The sequence below is a fragment of the Zonotrichia albicollis genome, chromosome 5, assembly GCF_047830755.1.
Source record: "Zonotrichia albicollis isolate bZonAlb1 chromosome 5, bZonAlb1.hap1, whole genome shotgun sequence".
NCBI classification, from domain to species: domain Eukaryota; kingdom Metazoa; phylum Chordata; class Aves; order Passeriformes; family Passerellidae; genus Zonotrichia; species Zonotrichia albicollis.
In genome coordinates, this window is record NC_133823.1 from 26,150,586 (window position 1) to 26,177,872 (window position 27,287).

The 27,287-nt window shown below is 39.2% G+C and overlaps 1 protein-coding gene across 3 annotated transcripts in view; it reads right to left on the reverse strand.

The window, feature by feature from the left end:
• The window catches only part of SH3D19 (SH3 domain containing 19), an 81,573-nt gene that overhangs the window by 52,835 nt on the left and 1,451 nt on the right, over positions 1-27,287 (reverse strand). For all 3 annotated transcript variants that reach the window (XM_005486363.4, XM_014266524.3, XM_014266525.3), the window contains exon 2: positions 10,764-10,803. In XM_005486363.4, the coding sequence (XP_005486420.3) occupies positions 10,764-10,803 (40 nt within the window). The remainder of the gene's footprint in view (positions 1-10,763; positions 10,804-27,287) is intronic.

Genomic DNA, 27,287 nt, shown 5'->3' on the forward strand with positions numbered 1-27,287 from the left:
GCTCAGCTCTGGTGAGGCACATCTGGAGTGCTGTGTCCAGTTCTGGGCTCCTCACTGCAGGAGAGACATGGAGCTCCTGGAGCAGGTCCAGAGGAGGGCAACAAAGATGATGATAAACCTGGAGCATCTCACTTAAAATAACAGGCTGAGAGAGTTGAGCCTCTTCAGCCTTGAGAAAACTGAGAGGGAACCTCATCAATGTCTCAGTATGTGCAGGAAGGGTGACAAAAGGATGGAGCCAGGCTCTGCTCAGTGGTGCCAAGCAACAGGACAAGAGGGAAGGGACAGAAACTGATGCACAGGAAGTTCCACCAAACACAGGAAAGGACTTTTTTACTGTGCAGGTGACTGTGCCAAATTGCCCGGAGAGGTTCTGGATTCCCTCTCACTGGAGATTCTCAAGAACCATCTGGACACAATCGCTGCCATGTGCTCTAGCATTACCCTCCCTGAGCACGGTCTTTCACCTGGGTCACAACAACCCCAGGCATTGCTACAGGCTGAGGGAAGAATGGCTGGAAAACTGCCTGTGGAAAAGGACCTGGGGATGCTGGTTGATAGTGTTTGTTCATGAGCCAGCATACATCCAGGTGGTCCTCTAGGCCTGTCTCAGAGACAGTGTGGCTAGCAGGATCAACACAGTGATTGCTGCTATGTACTTGGCCCTAGTGAGGCCATACCTTGAATTCTGTATTTAGTTTTGGGCTCCTCACTACAAGATGGACACTGAGGCGCTGAGAGTGTCCAAAGAAGGGCAACAAAACTGGTGAGCAAATCTTGGAGCACTGGAGCACAAATCTTGTGACAAGCAGCTGAGGGAGTTGGGGGTGTTTATCCTGGAGAAACGATGCTCATGCAAAACTTTATTGCTCCCTAAAACCACATGAAAATAGGTTATATCAAGGTGAGGGTCTGTCTCTTCTGCCAAATAACAAGGAAAAGAACAAGAAGAATTGGCTTCAAGTTGCATCACAGAACTGTGTTGTCATTTCAGATCCGTCTTTGGTGAAAAAAAATAAATGGTGTAACAGAAAACATTTCTAGTCAGTTAACACTGTAAAAAGTTCATTTAACAGAACTCATTTCCTTGTCAACAACCTTAGAGGGAAGAAGATAGATTGACTAGTAAAGCAAATAATCTTTTGTGCTATACACCAGTAAGGTGCAGTGAGAAAGCCTCTCCTGCAGCTGTCATTAATGTACTTGTTCCATCATATTCTTCTCTTTCTTCCTACCTTCACCTGTCAGGAGCACTACATGCTTTTAGCTATTCATCGACCTATTATAATAGAGGGGGCCATGGAAAAAAGGCAATAAAACAATACAGTGGTTTTAAAAACAGTTGTCCAAAGAAACTGTGAAACTTCCTGACCTGGTCCAATCACAAAATGATATCAGGATTGTTTGAACTATACTGTATTCATGGAATCATAAAATCATCAAGGTTGGAAGGGACTTTTAGGATCATCAAGTTCAACCAGGCACTACCACTGTAACCCCTGAACCACTAAACTATTAAATTGTATCATCCAGCACCAGATCCAGATGTCTCTTGACCACCTCCAGGGATGGTGACTCCACTACCTCCCTGAGCAACCTACTCCAATTCCTGACTACCATAACAGTGATTTTTTTACAAAATATTATGTAATCTCAATCTCCCATGTCTCAGCTTAAGGCTATTTCCTCTAGTCCTCTCACTTCTATAACCTTCTTACAGATTCTAATACTAGATCCTGGATACTGGTGTGTGAGGGGATGGAGAGGCAGAAGTCCAATGACACGAAAGAGAAGAATTATAATAGTAAAACCAAAGCTGAATTATAATAGTAAAACCAAAGCTGTTTCTTTTTACTAAGCATCTATTCCAAGCAAAAGTATTGCCTAATAAAAACGTGATATCACTGAGGTACTTCTTTTGCTTCAACCAAATTATTATGCTATAGAGCAAAAGAGAGATTTAACACAGTAATTACTGCTTGTGGTTGGAACACCCTGATTAGATTTGGACCTCCTCTTTAATTAGAAGTCAACCTTTGCCTCAAGGAGATGGCAGTGTCCACCGTAGTCAGATGACAAGCCTCTTGTAACAACAATGCTCCCAAGATTAGGATGCAGCTATGCATACTTATAAAGACCATACTTCTACAAATACTTTCCATATTTAGGGTTGCATGATCTAACTTTAGTCCTCAGTACTAGGGGACCCTCCTGGGGCATGACACCTGCTGGTGACCTGCCTTAGTTGTAAGCCTCCAAGGGAACAGGCAACATGATGTTTTGTATCACTGGATCTTAGTTCTCTTGAAGCTGAAGCAGCTGGAACAGATGAAAAAAGCAGCTCATCCTTGTCTATACTAGAGACTAATACTAGCTCAGTCGAGCCTGTGATTTGTCACAGATGGCCAAAACTAGGACAAATGCAGTATGCAAACATGGCTTAAATTCAAAGGGTGATGCTTGCACTGAGCAGAATACCATTTTTGAACAGAGAAATTTTTTAGAAAAATCAGAAATGCAATCTCTCACAAAGGACAGAATCAGAGTCAAAAGTACAACTGTGCAAACTGCACATTATACTGTACATTATACTAAAATACATTTAAGAGGAAGAAATTATCAATGTGACAGGCCTCACTAGGAATACTTTACCCCCATGATGTAGTAAGAATGCAACTGTTACAGGCTTTAAAAGAGTACTTGATCAATCATTTCAATGTTCAACCTGCCAAATCAGATGCTGGTACTTGAGGTAACTGATTCCCTACACTAGAATAAAGAACAAAGACACCAAAGAAATAACTTACAATGAAATTACAAAGTAGGTGAGTGGTACATTAAGAGAACAAAATAAAAAAGAATGAAATAACAATCTCTTCTCTTTTGTGCACATCAGAGTAAGAGGCCATAGAAATGAATACAATATAACTGCAAACAGAGCTCTCCCACTCAAATTCCAGAGGCAAAAGAAAATGTAGATACTGAGCCTAGACAGAAACCTACATAAATCCTTAGGGAAATAAACAAAAGCTCCAACACTCTTAAAATATCAACATGAAATTCTTTCAGAGACAACCTCACGATTACTACTTCTGCATTGCAAGTTTACAACCTGCTGAGTCTGCCTCCTCAGCCCTGACACATATCCTATAGGCTTCTCTTAGCAGCTCCTCCTCCTTTTCTGTTTTCTTTAAGAACATTATAAATACCTTTAAGAACATTATAAATACCTTTGGGAAAAAATTCTCTCCCAGCCTTCCTTCCCAGCTACCACAAACTTCATCTGCTGTTCATCACTGAAATGTCTTGGGGAGAAACAAAATTATAAAGAAGGAAAATTATAACCATGACTGATTAACTTGGCTTAAAAAATGGGCAGTTGTGTCCTTCCTGAAGCCACCTTTCTTAGAACTAATGTCTATCATGGTTGCTCATGCCCCAGATAACTCTCCTAATGCACAAGGAGCGTGGCCATGTGTCTGGATGATCCTCAGTACTTTCTATAGAAGTCTGTTCTGAAAGATGATGGGATGGTGAAACTTGCTCATGTACACAAGATGCCCAAAGAAGCAGTGAAATTCTTTCAGCGAAGACAGAGGGTGAGCCTTTTTCTCTTTATTCTTTCAACAACCATCTCATTTGCAGCGTTATTTTCCATTATGAATTAGAATAAGCACTGGAGAGCAGCCCAGACAACGGAAAGAGTTGTTCAGGGCACCAGAGCAAACAGTCCTTCAGAATTCCCTTTGCAGGAACCAGGAACAGAGCACTCTTTTTATTAAAACAAATCCCTCTTCTCTGTTTAGGAATAAGGGATCTAGGAGGCTGGCTAGGATACACCCTTCACAATAACTCTTTACTGCTATCTGTGAGATGAATAGGCAAAAATCCCCAACACAACAGTGACAAATGACCAACATTAAAACAAACACCCCCAGGAATAGGCTCTAGATACTCTTGTGATCCCTAACTGCCAAAAACTATGCTGAACCCATCTGCCATTTATTCCTTAGCTCTACCTGTGATTCTTTTTTTCCTCATTTACAGAGAAGTATAAACTAAGCAGAGTAAAAATTAACATTGCAAATTAAAAATTAAGCATGATGATTTATTGTGGCAAAGAAGCTACCAAAGAAACAAGCTGCACAAAAATCGCTCCAGCTTATTCTACTCCCAGAAGCAACAGCTCCAAGGTGAAAGCCCGTGCTGATGAGAAACATGTGATAAACAAAAGAAAGACACATAAGAAGATTCCAATCTCACACTGCACCAGTTTAAATCTATATTTAACCTGTGGGATTGCACTGAGTAAGTAAGTCCAAAATTTATCTCTTAGACTGAAAATAAAGGAGTCACATGAGCCTACTTTTAAGATAACAAGAAAAGTCATAACTCAGAGCCCCTGTTTCCAGTTCTGCCATTGACTGACTGTGGAACTTGCAAGAAATCACTCTGCACCCCTGTGCTGAGCCTGCTTCATCTGTGAAGTGGAGACACAGCTATTTTTTTCCCTGGAGACCAGCCTTGTGATCCAACTAACCACATGAGCACTGACAGCAGCCCAAACGAGAGAACAAGACCTTTCCTTCTTGGAGCAACACAGGCTTAGCTCAGCTCAGGGCAATTGTGAAACTGCACCCCAAGGATTTGGAAAGGAGACTAGATACTTTTCAGAACTACCCTGACTTCTGATCTACTGGGAGGGTACAAAAGCAGGACATTTCTATTTTCACAGCCTAAAAGCATGCTTAGAGCAAGAGTAACTTGATAGTCTCTAGCCTTAAAAATTGCAAAAGTTGAAGGTAATGAATAAGAGTATCACTGTAAAACATCCCCCAACATTCATTCTTTCTTCCACACACAACCCTTCCCATTCAGATGGAGTGCCAGCAAGGTTCAAAGTCTCAAACTTCAGATGTGTATTACAGTCTGTTACACAGGCTGGATGGGCAAAAGCCTGAAATTTTCCTGTGTAAAACAGAAGCACTGACAAGGCTGTTCACACATTGCTAGTAGACAACACAAGGGTTTTAAACAACAGTGATGAAAAACTGTACTTCAGGATGTTTGTGTGAATGAATTCAGTCCTCCTGGATATGAAGCAGTCCAGATTTTAGACTGTTTCTTTTGGTAGTGTTTCCCACAGCACAACCATTTGGAAATAAAGTTAGTAAATGACAGACAAGCAGCCTCAGAGTGGGCTGAAAGTAAGCAGGCTCAATCTCTCGTTCCCGGGAGATTTTCACATCTTGGCTGTAAAAAAACATCACGGGCCTGACCTAGCATCAGCATCTTCCCACTATGAGCACCATGCCTGATTACGTGACCTGCATGACCTTCCCTCCATTCTGTGATTTCTCAGTACGGAAGCAGCAGAAGTCTCTCCACGCTGCCCCTTTGACTAAGACAGGGCATTCATCAACAATATAAAGTTTAACAAAGACAAATGCCAGACTCTATACCTCAGATGGGCAATCCTGAATGTACATACAGACTGGGGAATGAGAGGCTGGAGCAGCGCTGCAGGAAGGGAGCTGGGCCTGCTGGTCCATGGCATTGAACGTGAGTCACTGAGCCCTGGCAGCCAGGAGGCACAGCCCTGTCCTGGGGGGCAGCAGGCACAGCCAGGCCAGGGAGGGGATTGTCCTGCCCTGCTCTGAGCTGGGGCAGCCTCACCTCCAGTGCTGGGGCAGCTCTGGGTGCCACAACATCAGAAAGACACTGAGCTGTTGGAGAGTGTCCAGAGGACAACAAGGATGGCAAAGGGCTTGAGGGGAAGCTGTGTGAGGAGTGGCTGAGGTACTGGGGCTGCTCAGCCTGGAGGGGAGAAAACTGAGGGGAGACCTCAGTGCAGTTACAACTTCCTGGTGATGGGAAGAGCAGGGGCAGGCACTGATCTCTTCTCTGTGGTGACAGTGACAGGACCTGAGGGAATGGCCTGAAGCTGTGGTTAGGGGAGGTTTAGTTCGATATTAGGAAAAGGCTCTTCACCCAGAGGGTGTTTGGGCACTGGAACAGCTCCCCAGGGAAGTGGCCACAGCACCAAGCCTGACAGAGCTCAAGAAGCTTTTGGACAGTGCTCTCAGGCCCATGGTGTGACTCTTGGGGATGCTTCTGTCCAGGGCCAGGAGTTAGATTTCTATGACCCTTGTGGGTAATTTCCAACTCAGGATATTCTATGATCTGGTGAAACTATTAAATGACTGACTGTAATGGTTACAAACTAGAAAAACCTGTTAAGGCCTCAAAAGCATACTGATTTGCAAAACCACCTCATTTTAATTATAAAGAGGGGAAGTTCCACCACATTCTCAAGCCAGTGCCTTAGGATTTCCTTCATGCTCTGTTAAACGCTTAAGATCCTCATTAAAGGGTGTCTTTTCAGGTTTCACAGGTGATCTGGGAAAACACACTCTTAAGAGATAGTCTAACTGTTACTGTAGTATCTCTTAAACCCAGAGATTAAAATCAACATTATGTAGCAGAGGAAATAGAAATGCAGAAGAGCTTTCACTAATGGAATTCTGCTACATTAAAAAAAACCCCAAACAATTAAAACCAAAGTCAGATACAAATACCATTCATAAAAACGATTGCTTGATTTACCAGAGCTTCACTAAAGGGATCAGTAGCCCCTTTGATCAGCCACTACAAGTGCTTGTTTATAAAGGAACAAAAGACGACTTTTGTCTATTTGTATTGTTGACTTGATGCATTTTAAATAAAAAAAGCTCAATTTACTGCAATCAAATGAAGGCAACCAGCTGTAAAAGAACTTAAACATATTACAGTCACCAGCCAGACAATATGCAGTAAAACCTAGGATCTGTTTCTAGAAATGAACTAATTCTTTTTATCCCCCTTCCCATTTTTCATAGTAGACACTGATATTTCTGACTTGAAGTCAAGTGATTGATACCCTATGAAATCTCTCAATAAATTGCTGCAGCTGTTAGCTACCTTCACCTGCTCATCTCCAAGGTCAAGGAAACTACAAAGAATTATACCAAATTATAGGACTGTGTTTCAGGTTTTCTTGATCAACAATCCTTAACCAAAAGAAGAAAAAAAAATTCCAGTTCCTTCTACAAGCTTTACTCACCTTCAGGGATTAACTGCAAATATGTAGATGCCTGAAATCTTCTTTTCTATTACTATCATATTTTCAGTTTGAAAACATTTAGAGGAATAAAGACCTACTTCTTTTGACCTAATTGACTTGTGTTACAGCAGTGCATGACCTGAAGCTATCAGAGACAACAGTACAAGCATGACCTGACAGTAAAATCAAGAATTATAATTACAGACCACTGTTACCAGTAGAGATATATTTTCATACTGTCTGAAATGTAACAATTGAAGGGTGGCTATTAGGTCATGAGACTAAACGTCTCTTGATTAAAATTAACATAGCAATAGGTATTATCTGGTTTGAGTGAACATTTGTTTTGATCTTACTAATGTGCTATATTCAACAAAAAATCAGTGCAGAGCAGTACATGAAATAGATACACAGGCCCTGTTCTGCTACTCCTTGCTTTATCTAAACTCTCCGGAGTGTCAGATGGTTGATAATCACCAAGAGGCAGAAGACGATGTAGTAATACACATTTTGTAAAGGTTAGCTATTTCCCTGCCTTTCAATCATTATCTTTGATTTATCCACTCTCCAGGTTTCTTCCCCATGCCATGCTAGATCCCTGTATCAGTCTCAGAATGCTCCCTCTTTCTGTAGCATTTCTCCCATGCTAAACATTTGACAGGCTAATAACCAAATCAGAGTATTTGTCAGAGTTCCTGATACTGCTGTAAAAATTCTTTTAAATGGCATCACCCTATAATAAAGTACTACATTAATGACCATTTATATACTGTTCTACCTAGAACAGTTTTTTTAATGTCTTTCATTGCAAGTGAATTATTTCCAAAGGTATGTTTTAAAACGGATCCTGTCTCGCTGGATATAAACTCTTCATCCCTAATACTACAAAGATTCAAGCATAAGCTTGAAATACATCTAGAAATGCATAGGCAGAGACATATATAAGAATAGAAGATTGGAAAGGGCAAACTTTAGAACCTTGAAATCACAAGAAATATTGTTATGTGACCTTTTTGTTATGATGATCATGTTCCAGACCACAACCTAACGTTATGATACATGAGGAAGAGTTGGTGGTGGATATCTGGGCCTTCTTTTGGTCTTTTCTTATCCCAGTGTTCCACATTTATACTTAGACTTGACTGACTTCTGGGCAAGATCTCATCAGAGTTTTGTATGAAACAATAAACTACTTCTCTGAATCTCTCTTGGAAACATCTATGTCTGCTATTTCACCTTAGGTTATCTACCTTTCTTAAGGCTCACTGCTTATTCCTTCATCTTGTCAGCTGGTCTACCCATGTCGACATCCAATACTTCATAGTAATTCTAGTGCAGAACCTCTTGTTTCCAGACCTTGAATTCAAGACCTGCAGTGTCATTTTTGTTCCACTTGAGACCATGAGAGGGGTAGTATCTTGTGTGTTTAAGCTATGCATCCCTCAACATGCAGTTTAAGGAATAAGTAGCCAAGATGCCTCTGAACCACTGTATTTTCTTTTTCTCTTGTCATGAACTGCTCCCAGAGAGGACAGTGTCCAAAGTGCAGTAGCTCATCATAAAACGGAATAAAACTGTCCCCAGTAACATTCAAACAGCTTGTAACATAGGAAATTCTGCCTATGTTACAAGAGAAGTGTTCTTTACACTTCAGTTTTAGCTGTGCATACTTCACAATTTAGCTTTCCCTCAGGTCTTCTATCAAGGGGCTCTGGCCTTGATGCAACTGCAGCTCTTTTCCAGGGCATGACATGACCAGACTTGGGATAAGAATCTCACCCAGCAATTTGTCACCACAGAATAGTGCTTCTAATTATAATGAGAGATGAACCACTGAGTGCAGCAATATCAATTAGCAGAGTACATCATTTAAGCAAGGCAGGCTGCTCCTGTTCCAGTCTAGAAACAGTAATGAGATGTGCACAAAACAACACTACCTTTCAAATGGTGGCTTGTCCTCCTCACAGCTCATGACACAATGGCCAGTGAGACTGAGAAGGGGTAGAAGATACATAAATATGGTCAGAAAGCACATACACTACTTACAGGAATGAAAGACTACTGAAAGCTGCATTTCTCTCAACATTATGAGCCATCTACATTATACTCTTAATTACTCTGTGCTTTCCACATGAGAATTTGGAGACTGTAATCCGAGCAACTTAGGGCAGTGTTTTATTGCCAAAAAAAAAAAAATGGTCCACATGTGACTTTCCAATTCCATGGAAAAAAATCAGAAGTTTTACTTTGCTTTTGGTTCTAATTCAAACTTGCAAAATACACTCCAGAGCAAAAAGATATTGGTGAGAACAACTAGGGAGAAGAAAGAGGAAGAGATTGAAGCTTTTTCAACCTTAAACTAAACATTTTGATAAAATAAGTTTTTCTTTTTACAATGGTTTGGATTTGTTTGACATTATTGTAATATGACATGATCTAATGAAAGTTCTAACATTTAGACTGTAACCACAACATTTTTAGAAAATAAAAGAAATAAGTTCAGTATTTTGAAGTATTAAAGGAAATCAGCACATGCAGTGACTGAGCTTTTAAGCAGATAAAAGTATTCTAAGACAAAGGCAATACCCCCCTGCAACTTAAACACACTGCTGGAATCAGCTACAGGGCTGAGGCATATGGGGGAGGGAAGGGAAAATCATCCTCCCCATCACATCACACAACAGATACAACACATCAAGTGTGCTGTAAGAAAATGCTACACTGTTCTTCCAGCTGTAAATCCTAGCCCACTGTACTGTAAAACTGTACCAAAAAGGAAAAAATGTAGACTGTAAAAATCAAATGAAAAGGTCAGGTCATGTCAAAAGCCTAGACACCAGGGGAATTTTTTTGAAAGACTTTTCACAAAGGAATGGGAGAGCCAGTGTTCGCTGGTCTGCTCTATCACTTTGGTTCATTAAAATTCCACTATCTACCACATGACATGGACAAAATCCTGTTCCCCAGTGGAGAACTGAAAGACAGTTTGAAAACGAGCAATAGAGAAAGAGACTATTTAAAAATCAGAGGATAAGAAGAACTATAGAATATTCAGAAGCTTAAGGGAACACATGGCCTTGCAAATCAATAGCCTAGAAGTTCATGACAAATCCTAATGAAAATTCTAAATAAACAACGTGTTGGTGTGTGTGTGCACGGGCTCTGTTTAAAACACTTTTGTTTGTTTGTTTCTTGTGAAACCTTGGGTATGATGGGATCAGAGTCAATGGAATAAATAATAAAGTGTTGCTATTTTTGAACCAAGAATTACTTTCCTTGCCATAGAAGCAAAGAGTTCAAAGTAGTAAAAGTCATGAGGAGCTTCTTGATTTAAACCAGTTTTACCAAACAACCCTGTGCATGACACATAAACAAGCATTTGGAGTTTCAGTGCGCACAATTACAATCTAGCAAGTCCTATTAATTTCTTGAAAAAAGAACTTTGCCCATAAAGAATATAAACCAATTATTTTTAACACAAACTTATTTTGTTTAACACAAAACTTAATTTATTTTACATTACTGTTACCCAAACAGAGAAATAGAAGAATGACATTTTTATATTTCTGGCCAACTTCCTAGTTCACCCAATAAAAGGAAAAAATTAGGTTTAAAAAAAAGAAAGAGAAGGGAAGAATAAATAGAGAAATACAGTTCTTACCCTGAAGAGCGGCAGTCTGGTTTATTTCTTTCTGAGCGATCTGTGAGAAAGAAGGCATAATATCAGCACAGAAGTTGGATGTTCTTTAGCAATATTAGTACAGAAGTCTTAAGAGACTAGCAAAACTTATATGACTAGCAAAACCAAAAGCTGATTCTGTTCTAAAACTGTTTTCCCACACTGAACTAGATTGCCTAAGACCAAGTAAAATTACTGCAAGTTTAAATTTGTTACAATTCCTCCACGCAAAACACAGTGTATTTAATGTTTTGTATTAATGCTTTGGAAGCTTCTCCTCCCTTTAGCTGAAATGAATAGTGCTTTAGTTCAGGATAAAAATAAGGGACAGGGAAGAGGAAAAAAGAAAAACCACAGATTACTCAGCGCAAAAAAATCATTCCATGAATCATGGCTGGCAGGGTTCCCTGACAGGATGGGAGAAAAATCAGCAGTTGGTTGCAGCAACATCTGCAAATACACTGAATCCAGTGCAACCCCACCATTAACTCTTCAGCTTCTGGGGATTCCAAATACTGAATTTTTCTGTGTTTTTAGAAAGGGTTTTCTTTATCCTGTAAGTATTTCAAGTAGCTTATTTGGACTAATGAGATTGACCCACAAAAATCTACATATAAAGCTCCAGTACGCACCAAAAGTATAAAATATTTCTCTCAAGAGTTATGATTATTGCACAAGCATTATAAAATAACTGCAGTGCTATGATATTAGAATTCATGTATTGTCTTTTATATTTTAAGTCCAGAATATCTTTTACTGCGTGACTTTTTAACTACTTGAAAAGCTGAGGCTGTTGTCCACCTAAAATGCACATATTCTAAAATTAGAGGGGGGGGTTTAATCTTTTAATGCAGAAATATCCACTATACAAGCAGAAGTTATTTCCTACAGCTGCACCTTATCTCCACTGACCATGGTGCTTTTGCTACTAATTTGATCTCAGTGTATTTTATACAGAAAGCTATTTTTCATGTGTTAATAAACACTTTACTGAAAAGCTTGTCTATACAGAAGACTCTTCCTAAAAAAAATTTCATGCTCACAGATTGTATTTTCAATCTTAAAGGTCTGCATTTGAAATAAAATTTGCTCTCTTTACAGTACATATTTGTTTGTGCAGTTTTATTTCCTGTGTAAAAGAAATATTTTCCTCTCCAAGCTTTACGTGCTCATTTGATTAAGCTTTCATTAAAGTGGTAAAAAAAAATCTCATGTCAATTGTGCTTAAAAGTATGTAATGCTTTTTCCATCCATAGGTGCTCCTACTGAGCTGTCACAGCCACACAGTTATAATTTATTGCCTTCCTGACTCACGGCGATCTTCATTTCATCGCACTGTGTGCAACTCTGCTAGCAGAAGCAGCATGGTATAGCTGTGGAACAGCTCAAACCAGAGCTGCAGCAGCAGCTCCTCAAACACACACTCCTTCCATCCTTACCATGGAACCTCCTTACCTGGGAGCACTGAACAAAATGGACCTCCTACTGAAATCCGTTTGCCATCTGTTGCTCGTTATCAGCATCCCCTGCTCTGTCAGCAGCCACAATCTAACAGCGTTCACACAAAGCCCCCACTGCAGAAACAACTGTGTGAATGGACAGGAAGAAACCGAGTCGGAGCACGTGTAAGCACAGCTCTGGGAGCTCTGCCACACAGCCCATGGCCAGCCAGCACAGCCTCCACTGCCCGCCCGCACCGCTGCAACCTGCTCACTCAGGAAATCAATGGGATTCCCTTCTCCCTTTTATTTTCATTCCCCTTTCAGCATTTCAATGCTATATTTGGTTTTGCACATTTTATTTTCTGATAAACTTAGTGAGAGCACACCATCCACACACAAAATTATCTTCTTGAAAAGAACAAACCGTAATCCCACAAGCAAAGAGCCAACATTTTAAAATAGAACTAAAACCTCCACCACATTAGGTTTGCTGTGACCTTAACCTTTAAAATTTGTTTTAGTTTCAAGCGTAATGAGAGACTCAAAGAGTTCCATCTTTCAGTTATGTGCTTGGAGTCAATTAGGTGGTGAAGTCACTGCACCAGGAGGTGTTTAAGGAAAGACTGGACGTGGCACTTGGTGCCGTGGTCTGATTGACAAGGTGATGTGGTCAAAGGTTGGACTCAATCTCAGAATTCTTTTCCAACTGAATTGATTCTGTGATTCTGTAAATTTTGCATTTCTAAATGCTATTTTGGCATTAGGTACAAGCATCAATTCAAATAATGACACACCTCTACAAACACTAGAATATGAAAGCCTAGAAAAAACAGGCAATTTTTTTTGCAATACACACACACATAGGCAAATCCTTGACTTAAAAAAAAGCTGAGTCTCAAAAGTGCATGCCCCACAACTAATTCTCTTTTCTCTATACATATTACCTCAACAGCAGAGAGATGTCTTTGTAATCTTTTCTAACAGAAATAAGGAAGAAGACTGTATAGTTAGAAAGATCTGAAAATGAAATCCTGCACTACATATTTTCCTCAATTTGTATCAAAGATACAAATTGCTATAAAACATTACAGGACACTATGTCCTTCTAGCAGAAAACTGCATATTCTTCAATCCTAAACTCTGGAAACCAAAACTGTGTGTCAAATCAGAGGAAACACTGAATGCTGCTGGACTAGCACTTATAATGAACAAGCCTGTCTGCACTCTGGCATAGGAAAGGCACAGGAAAAAATGGCACTTCTACTGACATATACTACCTTCCAGACACAAGACACCAGTACTATCCTCCCTATCCTTCTGTCGCTAAAAGCAATAAAATTCCTTACTGTGTATGCAGCTGTAGTATAATATGCTAGGAATTTACAATTTACAAGCAGCTAGTACTCCCAAGCTACAAAACCGGACTGTACAACTCTAAGTTTATTTTAGTTAAAGAAGTTCTTTCTGCCTATCCTCCAATCCACAATTTGCATGGCCAGAGATCTGCAGTCTCTCAATCCATGAGAACTGACCATGCTCCAATCTCCTGCAGACCATACTTGAGATTTTCTCCACTTCATACTCACATCTACTATTTACAAAACCTTTGCTGCCCTCATAACATTACAGCCATCCTGCCTTGTTCAGAAGCAGGATATAGTGCAAGAAGCAGTTAGTAGGTGGAGCAGACGAGGTGGAAGAAGTCAGAGACTCCTGGCTGAGGTCAGGAAGACTGTTGTCCAGTTCTAAGCACAGCAGAGGAATCAAGGAAACCATTAAGGCACAAAAATCTGCTCTTCATAACACAATAATATGGCAAATCTAGCATTTCTTTACAAAATCATGCTCTGTGTATTTCAGTGGCAGCATGGACACCTTATGCCTTTTTTTCAGCATGCAAAAGCTGAGTGGCAGACAGAAATGCCATGTACCAGTTGCCTTCAGAAAAAAAAGGTGATTCTCTTACATTCCAAGTTTGGGGAAATTAGCTCCTTTTGTTGTTTGTTTTTAAAACGGCATCAAAGTTTTACTTCTCAAGGAAAATATAAGTGTAATCATCAGGAGAAAAATAACTGGGTCAGCATCATTTCAGTTGCTCCACAAACCAAAAATAGCTTAAGTTTTTGCCAAAAAGACCACCAATGCAGAAAACAGTATCTTTTAAGGCAATCACTCTTGTTTCAGGAAGACAAGCAAAGAAAAGGAAAAAGGCAACTCACACTCACTAGAGCCATTATTTTCCTCTGTTTATTTTGCAAGCTTCTTCAAAGCATCTTGTTGCTAAGAGTGACTTCAACTGAAAAGTTTGCTCTCACTAGAAAAAAATTCAAGTATAAACATAAAATGTTGAAAAATGAGTGGAAAGTTAACACACATTCTGCTGCATCAAACTGCAAAGCTACTGGGGAACCTTCAATGAAATTACCTCCTGAGGCTGGTAATCTCCCACTTTTAACTCCATTCCACAGCCTGATCTCTTAAAAGCTGAAGGGAGGAAAGGGGGGCACGTGCCATTCCCATTTCTGGGAAACAGAGTTTAACTATGCCTGCTGAAATGACCAGTCAGCAAAAGAGGCAGGGCACTAACACTCTCCAGGAAGACACGTAGTCAGAGCAACCAGCAACCAGCAGACTCCATACCAGCAGGTTTTAGCCCTCAATGGCCCAGCAGTGGTTTCACAGGGAAAGCAAACATGATGTGCTACTGTAACAATACAAACCTCCAAATAAACCAAGCAATGGAAACCATGGGCTTTTAAGCAGTGCTGTTAACACCAAAATATAGACAGAAATTATGTTCTCAGGATAAGCAAATTATTGGAAGAGGCTGTACAACTTTCATCCTGATGATGCATCTGAATGCAGTTTTGAAGGCCATCAGGCCTTGAAAAAGCCAGACACTAAGACCAACACAGCAGCTCTACAAAGCATCGTGCTGAAAATGCGATGCCACTATTTCAGTCATATGCATCTAGATAAACACAGCTAAATGGTGCACCAGTCCCTGCCAGACAACTGAATCAAAAACTCCAAGTTTTCATTTCTAATTGCCAGTGTAGATGGGGCCCTCACTCAAAGGAATTGCACATTTTCTGGAAAGAAGGTCTGCATTTGTGGGGAATTTTCAATGCTAGTTGATTTATTTGCCTGGAACAAGCAGTAACTGCCACAGATACTGCCACCTTTTTGCCTCTGTTTGTTAAGGCATATTGTGGCTCAAAGTCACTCTTCCTTCCTTTCAGCACTTTCCTCAGTATGGAATCAAAACAATGCAAATTGATTCCAATCTGTAGAATCAACCATAAATTTTGGTCAATTTTGTTAGGAATAGTCATACAGCAAAACTCATAAAACGGAACATTTGTTTAATATTTTAATATTTTAACAGCAGAGTCCCTTATCAGTTGTTTAAAAGACAGAAGGCTCAAGCAGAGATTAATGAGAGGCTTGGAAGGAACTTTAAAATTTTACTTTATGCATAGCTTTCCCTTTACTGCAAAAGGCTACAAAATCAGGACATGCTCAGAGTTTTTAATTGTAAAGGTAGACAGTTTTTATACTTACTTTAAATTCTACAGTATGCTGCTGACTTCCAGAGCAGTACACTGCCAGGAAGAAAACAATATTATAACATCCCCCACAATTAAATTATACTAGTCTGTCAGTTTTAGCGCTAAACAATAACTGAGTCTGTAAGCACAAAGCATTCCTGCAGTTTTTTATACTTGGAGTAATACTTTTTTCCCCCCACTCTTAAACACACCTGATAGATGGCTGGGGGTGGACCCCAACACACAGCTGAGAATACAATGAACCTCAGCAGTCAAGTATTTAATTTTGAAACCTACTGATCACCATAAAGTGTGTAATTTTCCCAAGACTTTAAGTTATAGTATCTTTACCTTGCTAAAAAGGTTAAAAATAAACTATAGTAATGTTTAAAGCCTTTAGTGCACTTTTAAGTGCACAACATATAAGTGAAAAAGGATTTTACTGGACAGCAGAGGCCACATTTGCTAATGCTACATTTGCTGTTGATTAGTTTTTGTGACTCTGAAGTTCCACCCCCCTCATTCTTGCCCCTACATTTCTCCTGCACGGCAACAGCAAAAGTGTGTGTGCATCAGTGTGAGCATATGTGCCAGCAAAAGAGGGGGCAGATGCAGAAAACAAAAGAGAAAGGAAACAGACTGTGTAAGCTATCACCATTTCTCTAAAATGTTTGTGCTGTAAGAATCTAGACTAAACTCAGCACTGGGAACTGGGCTTGTTCTTAAGCCATAAATGATAAACAGAGTATATAAGCAATCAAATACACCCACTACATACATATGTTACCACACTTTTGCCTTCTACCACAGTTGTTTAAAAAGGAAAATTTGGACACAGCTGCTTCTAAAGCTCTTTTTTCAAAAAATTAGCAACTCCTGGAAGTACAAATCCCCATATCTTCATAAAAAACATCCCAGCTGATCAGTGCAATGTAATTCTTAGATTATGAACTTCAAGTATAACTAGACACAGGCATCAGGATACCACCAGTATCACAGTGGGAGCTACTCTAGATGAGCCCTACTACTTATTTTTTTATACTTTCCTAAGGAAAGTATTAATTGACTCAACATTTTGATGAACAGAAGACTTATAACCATAAAATACGCTTCTCTCTAGGCATTTCCAAAATGTTAAATCTACATTTCTGAAAAATAATTCACTGATGTTGCTAGCATTGCCATTAAAAGAAAATTATCTTTTATCTTTTTATAAGAGCACTGTACTGCCTTTTTCTTCCTGAATCAGAGATTTAGCATGCCTGCAGAGATTCTTCATATTCCTCAGCTAGACCACAGAGCTCACTCAGTCCTACCTATGTCTGCCTGTCAAAGGGTGCTGATACACATACAAAAAATGCAATAGCTAGATGTGTGAATAAACTTGTCCTTCTGACACTGTATTTAACAGACTATCTTATAAGCATTCATACATAATATGCAAGATCCAAATTTATTTCATTGTTCTCCTCCTCAGGCGTCTGCCTTACTTGAGAACCAGAACATCCAGCACCAAAAGTGCCGTCAGTTTTGAACACCTCTGTGTAGGTAAATTCACCTGTCACAACATACTGCTGAGGTGGCAAACCTCAACAACAAAAGCCCCCAGTGTAATCTTATGGATTAAGCACTTGTAAACCAAGTCATATTCAATGTGAGCAAGACATGGATTCACAATAAAGTGCTGAATCGCAATTCACAAGATATTCCCCCTTCTGTATATGAGGAAACGAATTTGGCTTTAAAACAAACAAGAAAATTTCTTTCTTGACTATTTCATCCTGTGAAGCCACTGACAGAATAAAGGTGACATTGCTTTCAATTTAGATATCAGACATGACAGTGAGTGCAAGTTAGTGCAGAGGTCTGCACTGTGGGAGGAATCTGGAGACTAGGGAGATGAAATGACACAGAGAGAAAGAAAATAAAGTATGAAAAGAAAGGATTGTAATATACTCAAGCACAAAAAAAAAAAAAAGCAGTATCTCTAAAAATAGAAGAAATATACCAGGCAAAAGAAAATTTTTATTTCTCTTAAGATACCACTGAAATACTCAGTAGTTTATTCTTGTAGTATTTTATGGTCCTTTGTCACTATTTATGACTAAAGAATCCCCAGGCTGTTTACCCAGTCCATCTAACGAGAACAGTCTTAAATATCACTGATTTTTTTACACGTACTAATTTTCTAGGGAAGTGCATTCAACATAAGCCTATTAACAACATATTTTCTCTCCAGTGACATTGGTAATTCTGCCCAACACAGAAATAAAAAAAAAACCTAGGAAAATGAATGTAACAATTGCTTCTCACGTGCATAGGATACTTCTGAAGTACCATAAAATGGATTATTCCCAAAAAGGACTCTTTATCATCAAACAAAGACTACAAGACCTAGACACATCACAAAAAGGATTAATGTGAAAGTGCAAAAAATGGATTTATTTAATGATGGTGGCATATATGAATAAATTGTTGTACCCTGAGATAACCCTCCTCCATTAGCTTTGAGCACATGCCTAAAAGTTGTGCAACTCTCTGCCACTATTCCACAGAACAGGAAGCCCAGCACTTTGCTGTTATTAAAGTAAGTAATGTTTTAAGGCATATTATTTAATAACATAGTGATCAGCATCCAGTTTTTAAAGAAGTGAATCACCTGGCATTCTGAAGACATTTTACTGAGGTGTGCATTGTATTTATCCACATCTACTCCAAGGTGTTATACATCTACCAAATCCCCTTTAAGATACCTCAGAGTCCTTCATTACTGGCCTAACGTGTACATGGAAATCTGCATACATGTGCCCTTTGGTCCTGGAAGAACATCCTGACCAGCAGTCACTATGTACAGCTGGATTCCTGGCACCATGATGTCACCTTATGCAGCTGTTAGAAAAGTAATTCTTTGCCTGTTTCTACCCTCAACTTGAGGCTACTGCATTTTGTTCTCAGTCTTCTAAATGCAAATTTCATCCAGTCAGGTGCTACTCATGGTAACACAAAGCAGTTTCACCTACAGTCAATGAGAGGCTTCAAAAACTGCTTTGACCAAGAAAAAGGATGGCAAAGTTATTAAGCATTTGAAAGCCCTCAAAACAAAGAATCCTGAGCTTACCACAGATAAACACAGCTTTTTGCAACACTTGGTAATGCTGGCAGAGACAGTTCCAATTGTTTGGTACTTTGGAGGAAATAACTACCCTCCCATAACTAGACCTCTCCCCAGTTCTGTGCATTCACCAAAAAGGCCTACAGATGTTGTCAGAGGCATTCAGCCTCTGTAAATATACTAATAAGTACCTCTACATTGCTATGTTCCAAAACACCATAATGACACACTTCAAATAGTTCTTGATAATGGATCCACAAACATCAAGCTAGAGGACAGCAATTACAGAAATGAAATGTCCCTAATGTCACGGCAGCTGCTACCATGTATTTCCCAGAGATGATATTGGTCATCTGCAGCAAGCTTTGCACACCAGAACAGAAAAACTAATTGTAATCCTGAAGTTAGGCTGATGAGAGCTGAATACATGAGGTGTGCAGCATTATCCCATCTTGTCATTCAGTGATACTTGTTCCATGCTCCAGGGATGCTCATCCAAGCATGGACTTGACCTGCTTAAACAATGGATGTGGTAAACTGTCCAGGCAGGACATGGCAGGTACCCAGCCTCAGGAACTCCATTCTTAGGTGTATTTCATCATGACAGTTTGGAGTTCACTAGATGCTGCAAAGAATGGCAAGCTTAAGACAAATGACAAAGTGTTCAGCATTTGGCATCAGTTGAACTGTGGCACCCGACAATGCAGTTCTTCAAGTACCAGGTAGAAGGAGAGAGAGTTCTTAAGAAGCTTCTACTTTGATCCTAAGTCCCACATTTCTATTAGAGTTGCACCCTAAACTTAAAGTGCAGCTATAAAATGGATACAGCACAGCAATGGAGTCATTTAATATGAGAAAGTTATTGAAATGCTGAGTTTGTTTCCAGAAATTTATGTCCCATCTCTCCAACAGGATGAACGAACAGTATTTTAATAAGAAATAAGATCACAACACGCTGCACATGCAAAAATTCTTTAAAATGATTTAGCACAGATGTGCACAATCTGAATCAATTTTCATATATAGATCTGTGATACTGAGAACTCAGTTTTTAATGCAAGGAATTCATGATGAATACAAAATTATCACCTTGAGAAAACAAATTATATTAATTTTAGTTTATCTCTTATAAACAGAATCTAAATGCTATAACTGAAGGAAAGCATCAATCAACTTCTTCTATACATACAATATTCTGTCTAGAAGGAGAATGGACCAGAACCCTTTTGTAGTAAACACGGTGCTTGAAAATTTACCTAAGTTTTTAAGGAAGTAAATCACCACGATCAAGACCACATTAAAAAGCAGAATACAGAAAAGAAATTTATCATTATAATTCAAGAACAAGTGATTATCCAGCAGAAATACCAACATGTATGCAAAAGGCTGTAACTGATTTCATATAATGAATGACTGTGCTCCTTACTACCATGCAAGATTTGAAGACAAAGTCTAAGTGGATTCAAAAAAGGAATTAGTGAAAGATAAATCCATTGGCAGCAATTTAGCAGGGCCTTTCATATGAGGCCTCCCAGAAGTTGCTAAGAAATTGACTGCAAAGGGGAAGGAATTTCTCTTGGAAGTAAAACCTGAATCCTGGGAGGTGTTTCTTGCCTACTTTCCGGAAGACATTTGTTTTTTCAGTTTGTGTGCTCTAACACATGAGCTACTAGCACAGCTCTGAAAGTCTGACAGTGTGCCCACTATTACCCACAGGAGTAATGATGTCAATCATTTGAAATCTTCAGCATGTTCTGATCCAATCATATTTTCTTCAAAAGCCTGAACAAGCTGACTGAGCTTGCAACACATATACACAAAACAAATGCTATGACCTCTTTAAAAGCTTAGGAAAAAAAATTAGTAAAATTTGTTGCATTCAGCTTCTACTCCAGTGTGAACCTTTTCAGCCTTGCTGTCATCCAACCTTTCAGGCTGAACCCAAATACAGCCATAGAAAGCAGAAAAGCAAGAACATATTTGTTTTGTAACATATGCAAGAGTTTCTAAGCCAATTAGGTTTATCCTTGAAGCATCTTATTTAGCATTCAATTAAATTTTGTCAGAAGATTCTAAATTCTTAAGTCAGAATGACAAATTGATGTTTTTAGAATAACACATAAAATCCATACAAATCTCTACAGATGTAAAACACCTGAAGCAATTAGTGTAACAGCACAACATCAAGTGGTCAATTTAAAAATATTGATATACATAAGATCCTGTGTCTGTCAAAATTTATACAACGTTGAGGGGAAAACCAGGAATTTTTCTTGGTCCGTGCCATGAACCACTAAATCTATGCTTTCCCACAAAACTTATTTTCATCCTTCACTAAAGGGAAGGATGCTTGCCAAGCATAAACCACAGATCAACAGATGATATACTGTGTTCCCAAATATGCTGCTGGAATGCTTCAGTGCCTTTTGTGCATACTGTTTTTCAAGAGCAGAGTAAAAAATCTTGGTCAGCAATGAAAACAACACTTCCACTACATTTTTTTCTATACAGTCAGAGGACCTGAATAAGCAAGGCAGGACTGTGCAATACAAAGGCTGAAGGGGCCAGACTCCATTATCCTAGAAAAGAGAAGGCAAAGCAACTACTTAACCACAGCACACCGCTACTTGTAGGGTAGCAACAAAGGTCACAAATGCAAACTCTTCCTGGTGTTAGTGGACAGTATTGAATAGGGCAATGGTCACAAATGTAGCTTGGGAGGCTCTGGTTGTAGGTGAGCAAAAGTTCTTCCTTTAGAAAGAAGCACTGAAACAGGTTGTAAGGAAAGCACTGAAACAGGTTGTAAGGAAAGCACTGAAACAGGTTGCCTGCAGAGGCTGTAAATCCCTCTCCTTCAGGAGACTTTTCAAGACACTGCTAGACAAAGCCTTGGCAACAGGCCTGCTTCAAGAAGGAGGCTGGACTAGGTGACCCCAGAGCTCCCTTCCAGACAACACTTCCATGGTCACAAACACAAAGTAAGCAAGCAAAGACACTGAAGAATGCAAAAGCGTTGTATTTCACTATAGATAATAAGCATCAAGAAAAGAAGTTCATGGCAAATTATTTTAGTGCTATCAAAATAAAATTTCATATGGCACATATTGCGTGAGATGCTTATTGAAACAAAACAAACAGAATTACACTAACTTTTAATGAAGAGCATAAACACCACTACTCTGTTGTTTCCAGATTTTAAATCAAGGTGATGCATGGCTTCCAAATAGATAATTTACATTTAACATCTCGGTAATTGCAGCTTAACATGCCTCAGTGACTTAAGCTATAGAGAAAGAAAAAACAAGAGAGAACTTCAGAGTACAAAATTTGAGAAACAGAATCACAACAGAATGCTGAACTGATAGACTGCAAGGACACTGGGCAGAATGTCCAAGATAAGGCCAGCAGGAACCAGATTAGGAGAAATAAACAAAGCCAACTTATGTGCTAGGTAAAAGGCAACTCTGGCAGGGGAAGACCACAACCACTGACTCACAGCCACCAACTCAAGAAACCCACATACTCAAAAGAGTGAGTATGTGGGCTGAGTAGCATAAGAATTAAGAAAGTAATTTAACTAACAAGACTAAAATACTAATTAATAAGAGAACTGTATAAATTATAGCAAATAAACATTAATACCTCTGCTTGTCAAAATGTATAAATAATGAAAAGTTTTGATAATTGGTGTACTGGCTTTGTGAATTAGCCAGGTAGGACCCCTTTCTGAGCTGAACTAAATGAATCAAACACCTCAACTCTGTGTGGATTGGCCTCTTGCACACTGGGTGAAGGAACTCATTTTGGGACAACAAAGGCTATAGTCTCAAAAGCAAATATTAACAAATTTATTTACAAATATTACGGGTTTTTTTATCTGTAAACATCCACCACTTTGGTAAAAGCTTCTTGCAATGAGGTTATGACTCATTTTATGCTTTGCTGTCTATCCCCATTCTTCATGCAACATCCCAGACTTATCATTTGTTGCTCTGACAGGAAATGATTGGTTACAACACAGGTAACAGCAAGGTCTTTGCGCAATCACAGTTCTGTGGGTTATTCTCTGACTACAAACTCATCTCTCCTGAAGCAATTATAAACTTCTGTGCCTTGCTTTGGCTCTAATCTGAACAAAGTAGGTCCATTTAATCACTTAATAACTTATTATTATTTGTCCTTCTACAGTTTACTTGGCTAAGACATCACCCCCCATTGACTACCAGAAGTTTAATTATTTTTGTAAGACCAGCCTTCATGTTTAGAAGCGTTGTTTCTTCAGAGGGCACAACATTCTTTGGGGTTCAGTTTTTACTCTGGGCCAAGTAACTGCAAGCAGGTTTTTCTCTTGCCACTAACTTGAATCTCAAGATATGCTGGAGAATTTCCATGTATAGGCTATATTATTTAACTTCCAGAAAAGCTTTAGGTAGTATTTATATTTACTTCAAACAAGCTACACTCAAAGACTATGAAATATAGTAGAAATTTCAATGGGCTGTGAAAAATGCTTAATCATATAATCTTCTTAATACTTCCAAGATACAACATACCAGTCAGAGATTATTACAGGAGATTTACATTATTTGTGTTCTTTGGATCTTAAGTGTTTTACTGTGGTGGTGCCTGAAGCAGTTATTAAACCTGAAGCCCCTAAATCTGCATCGGGACTATCAAAACAAAACAGACTGAATCCCAGGGAAAAGAGGGAAGCAGTGTTCAGCTGGCCATCCACTCCACCACTTCTAGAATTTGTGAGCTGACTAAACAAAGAAATAATTAAAACAGTGGCACCCACTCCCCTGTTCTGAATGCTCCTCTTAGTCCTCTTTTTAAGGGCTTCCGGTGTACACAAGGGCAGACCAGCAGATCATAGGCAGATGTATGAATTTATTTAAAACAAATGATCTATTGATGGAGACTCTTTTCTCTTAATAAAAAAGGATAAATGGTTACACTTGGTATGGACAAGCAGAACAATTTCCAGATCAGCACTGAAGGACACAGGCATGCAGGCATGCAATAAATTCAGTTTCAGCTGAACAATGCTGACTTCCCTTCTGCAAGATGCCGATCCTTCCACTTCTCAAATAAAAGAGTCGGTTAACCAACTAAGTCTTCGAATCACCGTTTTCCTAATCATGCTTCCTCCAAGCTCCAGGGTCATTGGCATCTCTTGGGAAGGACTAAGCTTGAGCTGTCCTTGTTATGATCCAGTGAACCCTAAAGGACATCACCACCAAAACAGCCTCGGACCCAAGACTTTAACGAACAATTTCAGACCATCTTATTCTTTACTTAAGGCCAAATATGTAGTTTTGCATTAACATGGGAACAACTGCTGAGCGTTGTTGTATTAAATTCTTCATTTATCTGTAAAAAGTCCATTATGCCTGCAAAGCAGTGTTCACCGAACTTTGTCAGACACACTACAGAAACATACACCCACAACCTCTCAGCATGTTGAGCAGTGAAATATTCAACCTTAATTTGTTATACTGGATACAGCTCATTGTTCTCAGCTTTGAAAACAAGTCAGTGCCAGTTTGATGTGGGAATTGTGGGAGTGTAATGAATTGATCCAACTCTGAACTAAATCTTGTTTTGGCATAAAAAACCCCAAAGCACTCAGTCAATCAACCAACCAAAACCAGATGATTTCACCCATAATCTAAAGCTGCTCAGTAGAATTGAAAAAGTTCCAGGAAACATCTGAACTACTATGGAGAAACAGAAATAGGGGAAGGGGAAAAACCCCAACAAAACTCATCCCAGAGATGTTTCAATCAGCACAGCTAAACTTATGTGCAAAATTTACAGCCATTGTATGAGAGCAGACTACAGACAAGCATTTGCAATAAGTAAAACAGAGTAATAGTAAATTAAACAAAAGCCTTGACCACCTGTACTTTTAACCAGGCATCAAAGTAAAACTCACATAGGTCTTCATTATCAACTCAAATAAATTTCATTGTTGCGTCCATATTTGGTAATTTCATTTTATTTTTAAGTAAGGAGATTTCTGCCACATCCATGACGAGCTATTCTTTCTCAGGGAACACTGGCCAGAATTCTAAGTGAAATAATGCAGATACTGAATGTGTTAAGAATTTCTTGTGTGCTTTAGATAATATTGGAATATTGTGATGCTCAGCTCTAATGTAAGGACAGTAAGGACAAATAATCAACCAATGTAATTCATAACTAAAATTTGCTACTTTCACTATAAACTTTCCTGCAAGTCCACGTTAGTCAGTAGTTACAGAATAAAAAGGCAGTGAAAATAGGAAAGCACACCAGATCAAGGTTTAGAGTTAGACTGGAGAGAACCTATAAGTCTATGGAGAAATAGCATTTTAGTGAGGTTGTTCTGGTTTGTTTGGAATTTTTAATGTTTATTTATTTTACAAAAAATATTTATTTAAAAATTTAGTTTGTTTATTGAAAACAAACAACATTCTAAACAAAACATTCTAAAAAAAATCTAGTAAATATTGTGTGGTCTCTGTAACTTCCCAGAACAATAATGTATATGACAGCAATAAGCAACAAGGGAGGTAGAAATCGATCACATTATTTATATTGGACTTAAAAACCCTACAACTTTCCAAAAAAAGTGGTTTCCTTTCCCAGAGCAGGTGTCCAGATGATTCAGTCTTAATGAACCTATGCAGCTACTTTCACTGTTCTCAATTTTTAGAGAATATGTTGTAGTTCTCCTCCCTATAACTGAAAAAACATTTTTTATATATATATATATATATATATATAAATTCAATCAGCACTTTCTCAAAGGGAAAATTAGTTTCTTTAGAAGAGTTTTCAAATCGCTCTATTTAATAGATCTTCTCACAGGTTTTCCATAACATGGCAAATAAAAACTTCCTTGAATTCAGAGAAAATAATGCTCTGGCATGCAGTGTGGTAGACACATCACCTGAGCTATCTACAACCACCCCATGGACACAAATGGGGTGTCCTATCTCATTCCTCCAAGTTTCTATTCTCCAAGATCTGCTCTGGCACTCTGCTGATTAAGCAAGCATCTTCAGCTCATTAAACCACCAAAAAAGCCCCCAACCCAACACAGCAAAAAACCAAACAAATCAACCCTCCAGTGAATCAAATTAAAAAACCCCATAAACCAAACCATGAGCAGGTCTCTAACAGCTGTCAGGCTGCAGTTTCACAGCAATTCCAAGCCAAACTAACTCCTGACTGGCATAGGCTCTTACCTGCCTCTGGCTGCATGTTCCCACTCTTTCCCTCGTGCCAGCTTCAACATTCACCCTAAACCATTACAGTGAGCTGAATCAGAAGACTCGCAACCACTGAAGAGAACTAGAAAAATATCCCTCTGCTTGGACAATGCACCAGAACAGGTTGGTGCAGGTTCTAGCAAGCACAGGGGCTCCCAGTCCATCAGCCCAGGCTACCACCAAACCACAACTCCAGTGACTTCACTCACCAACAGGTTGGACGGGAAGCAGAGCTGACACACAAGAGAGCAGAAGTGCACATCCCCAAAGGAGATCACACCTCTAGAGCAGCAGCAAGCTGTTAGTTTAGTCTAGCTGGCTTCATCCTACAGTACATGGTGCAGCACAACCGTGACTGTCTTCAAGGGAAAATATGATTTCTTCATTGCAGAGCCTCCTGTGCTCTGCCTCTCTAATAAAGCACTGCTAACCAAGTCTGAGCGTTCAGGAAGTCAGAAGTACTTGTGAACTTTCACCTTTCAGCTCCCACTTTGCACACATGCCTAGCACCAGCAGGACAAAGGTGATGAACTGCCCTTATGCACTTCCATGCACAGGCTGAACACAGCAGAGATTTAAGCTGTTGCATTCACAACTAGTTTAACAGACTGAAATACTTAAATTGACAGCCTGCTAAGATGCCACTACATTTTTTTAAACCCTACAACAAAATATCTCGCAGGCTTATTTAACACCTATTTGTATTACCATTTTGACAGCTAAACCGCACATTACATGCAAAAAAGCCCCACTAATTTTCAAAACGTTTGTAAATAAAATTAGGTAAATGAAGGTCAAGTAAGGGAAGAGCAGTAAACTCATCAACTTTGGATGATATTCCTCAATGATGCCTTAAAAATACTCCGCTGGGAGCCTCAGCGGTGTTTTCCAGCTAGATGTGCAAACAGATGGAAAGAAGGCGAGACAGCTCAAGCAGAATGCTATTCATTCACACATACTTTACACCAGTAAGGTAAACAAACAGGGCTGGCCCCATTTCAAGGGGTAGCTATCCGGAAAAAATACTAGTAAAAATTGAAAAAACCCCTTACATTACATTACACAATTTGTGCCAAAGACAAATTCTGGGAACAAGCTTTGTTCCAGAGGAAGGTGGCAAAGGTTATATAGATATATAAACT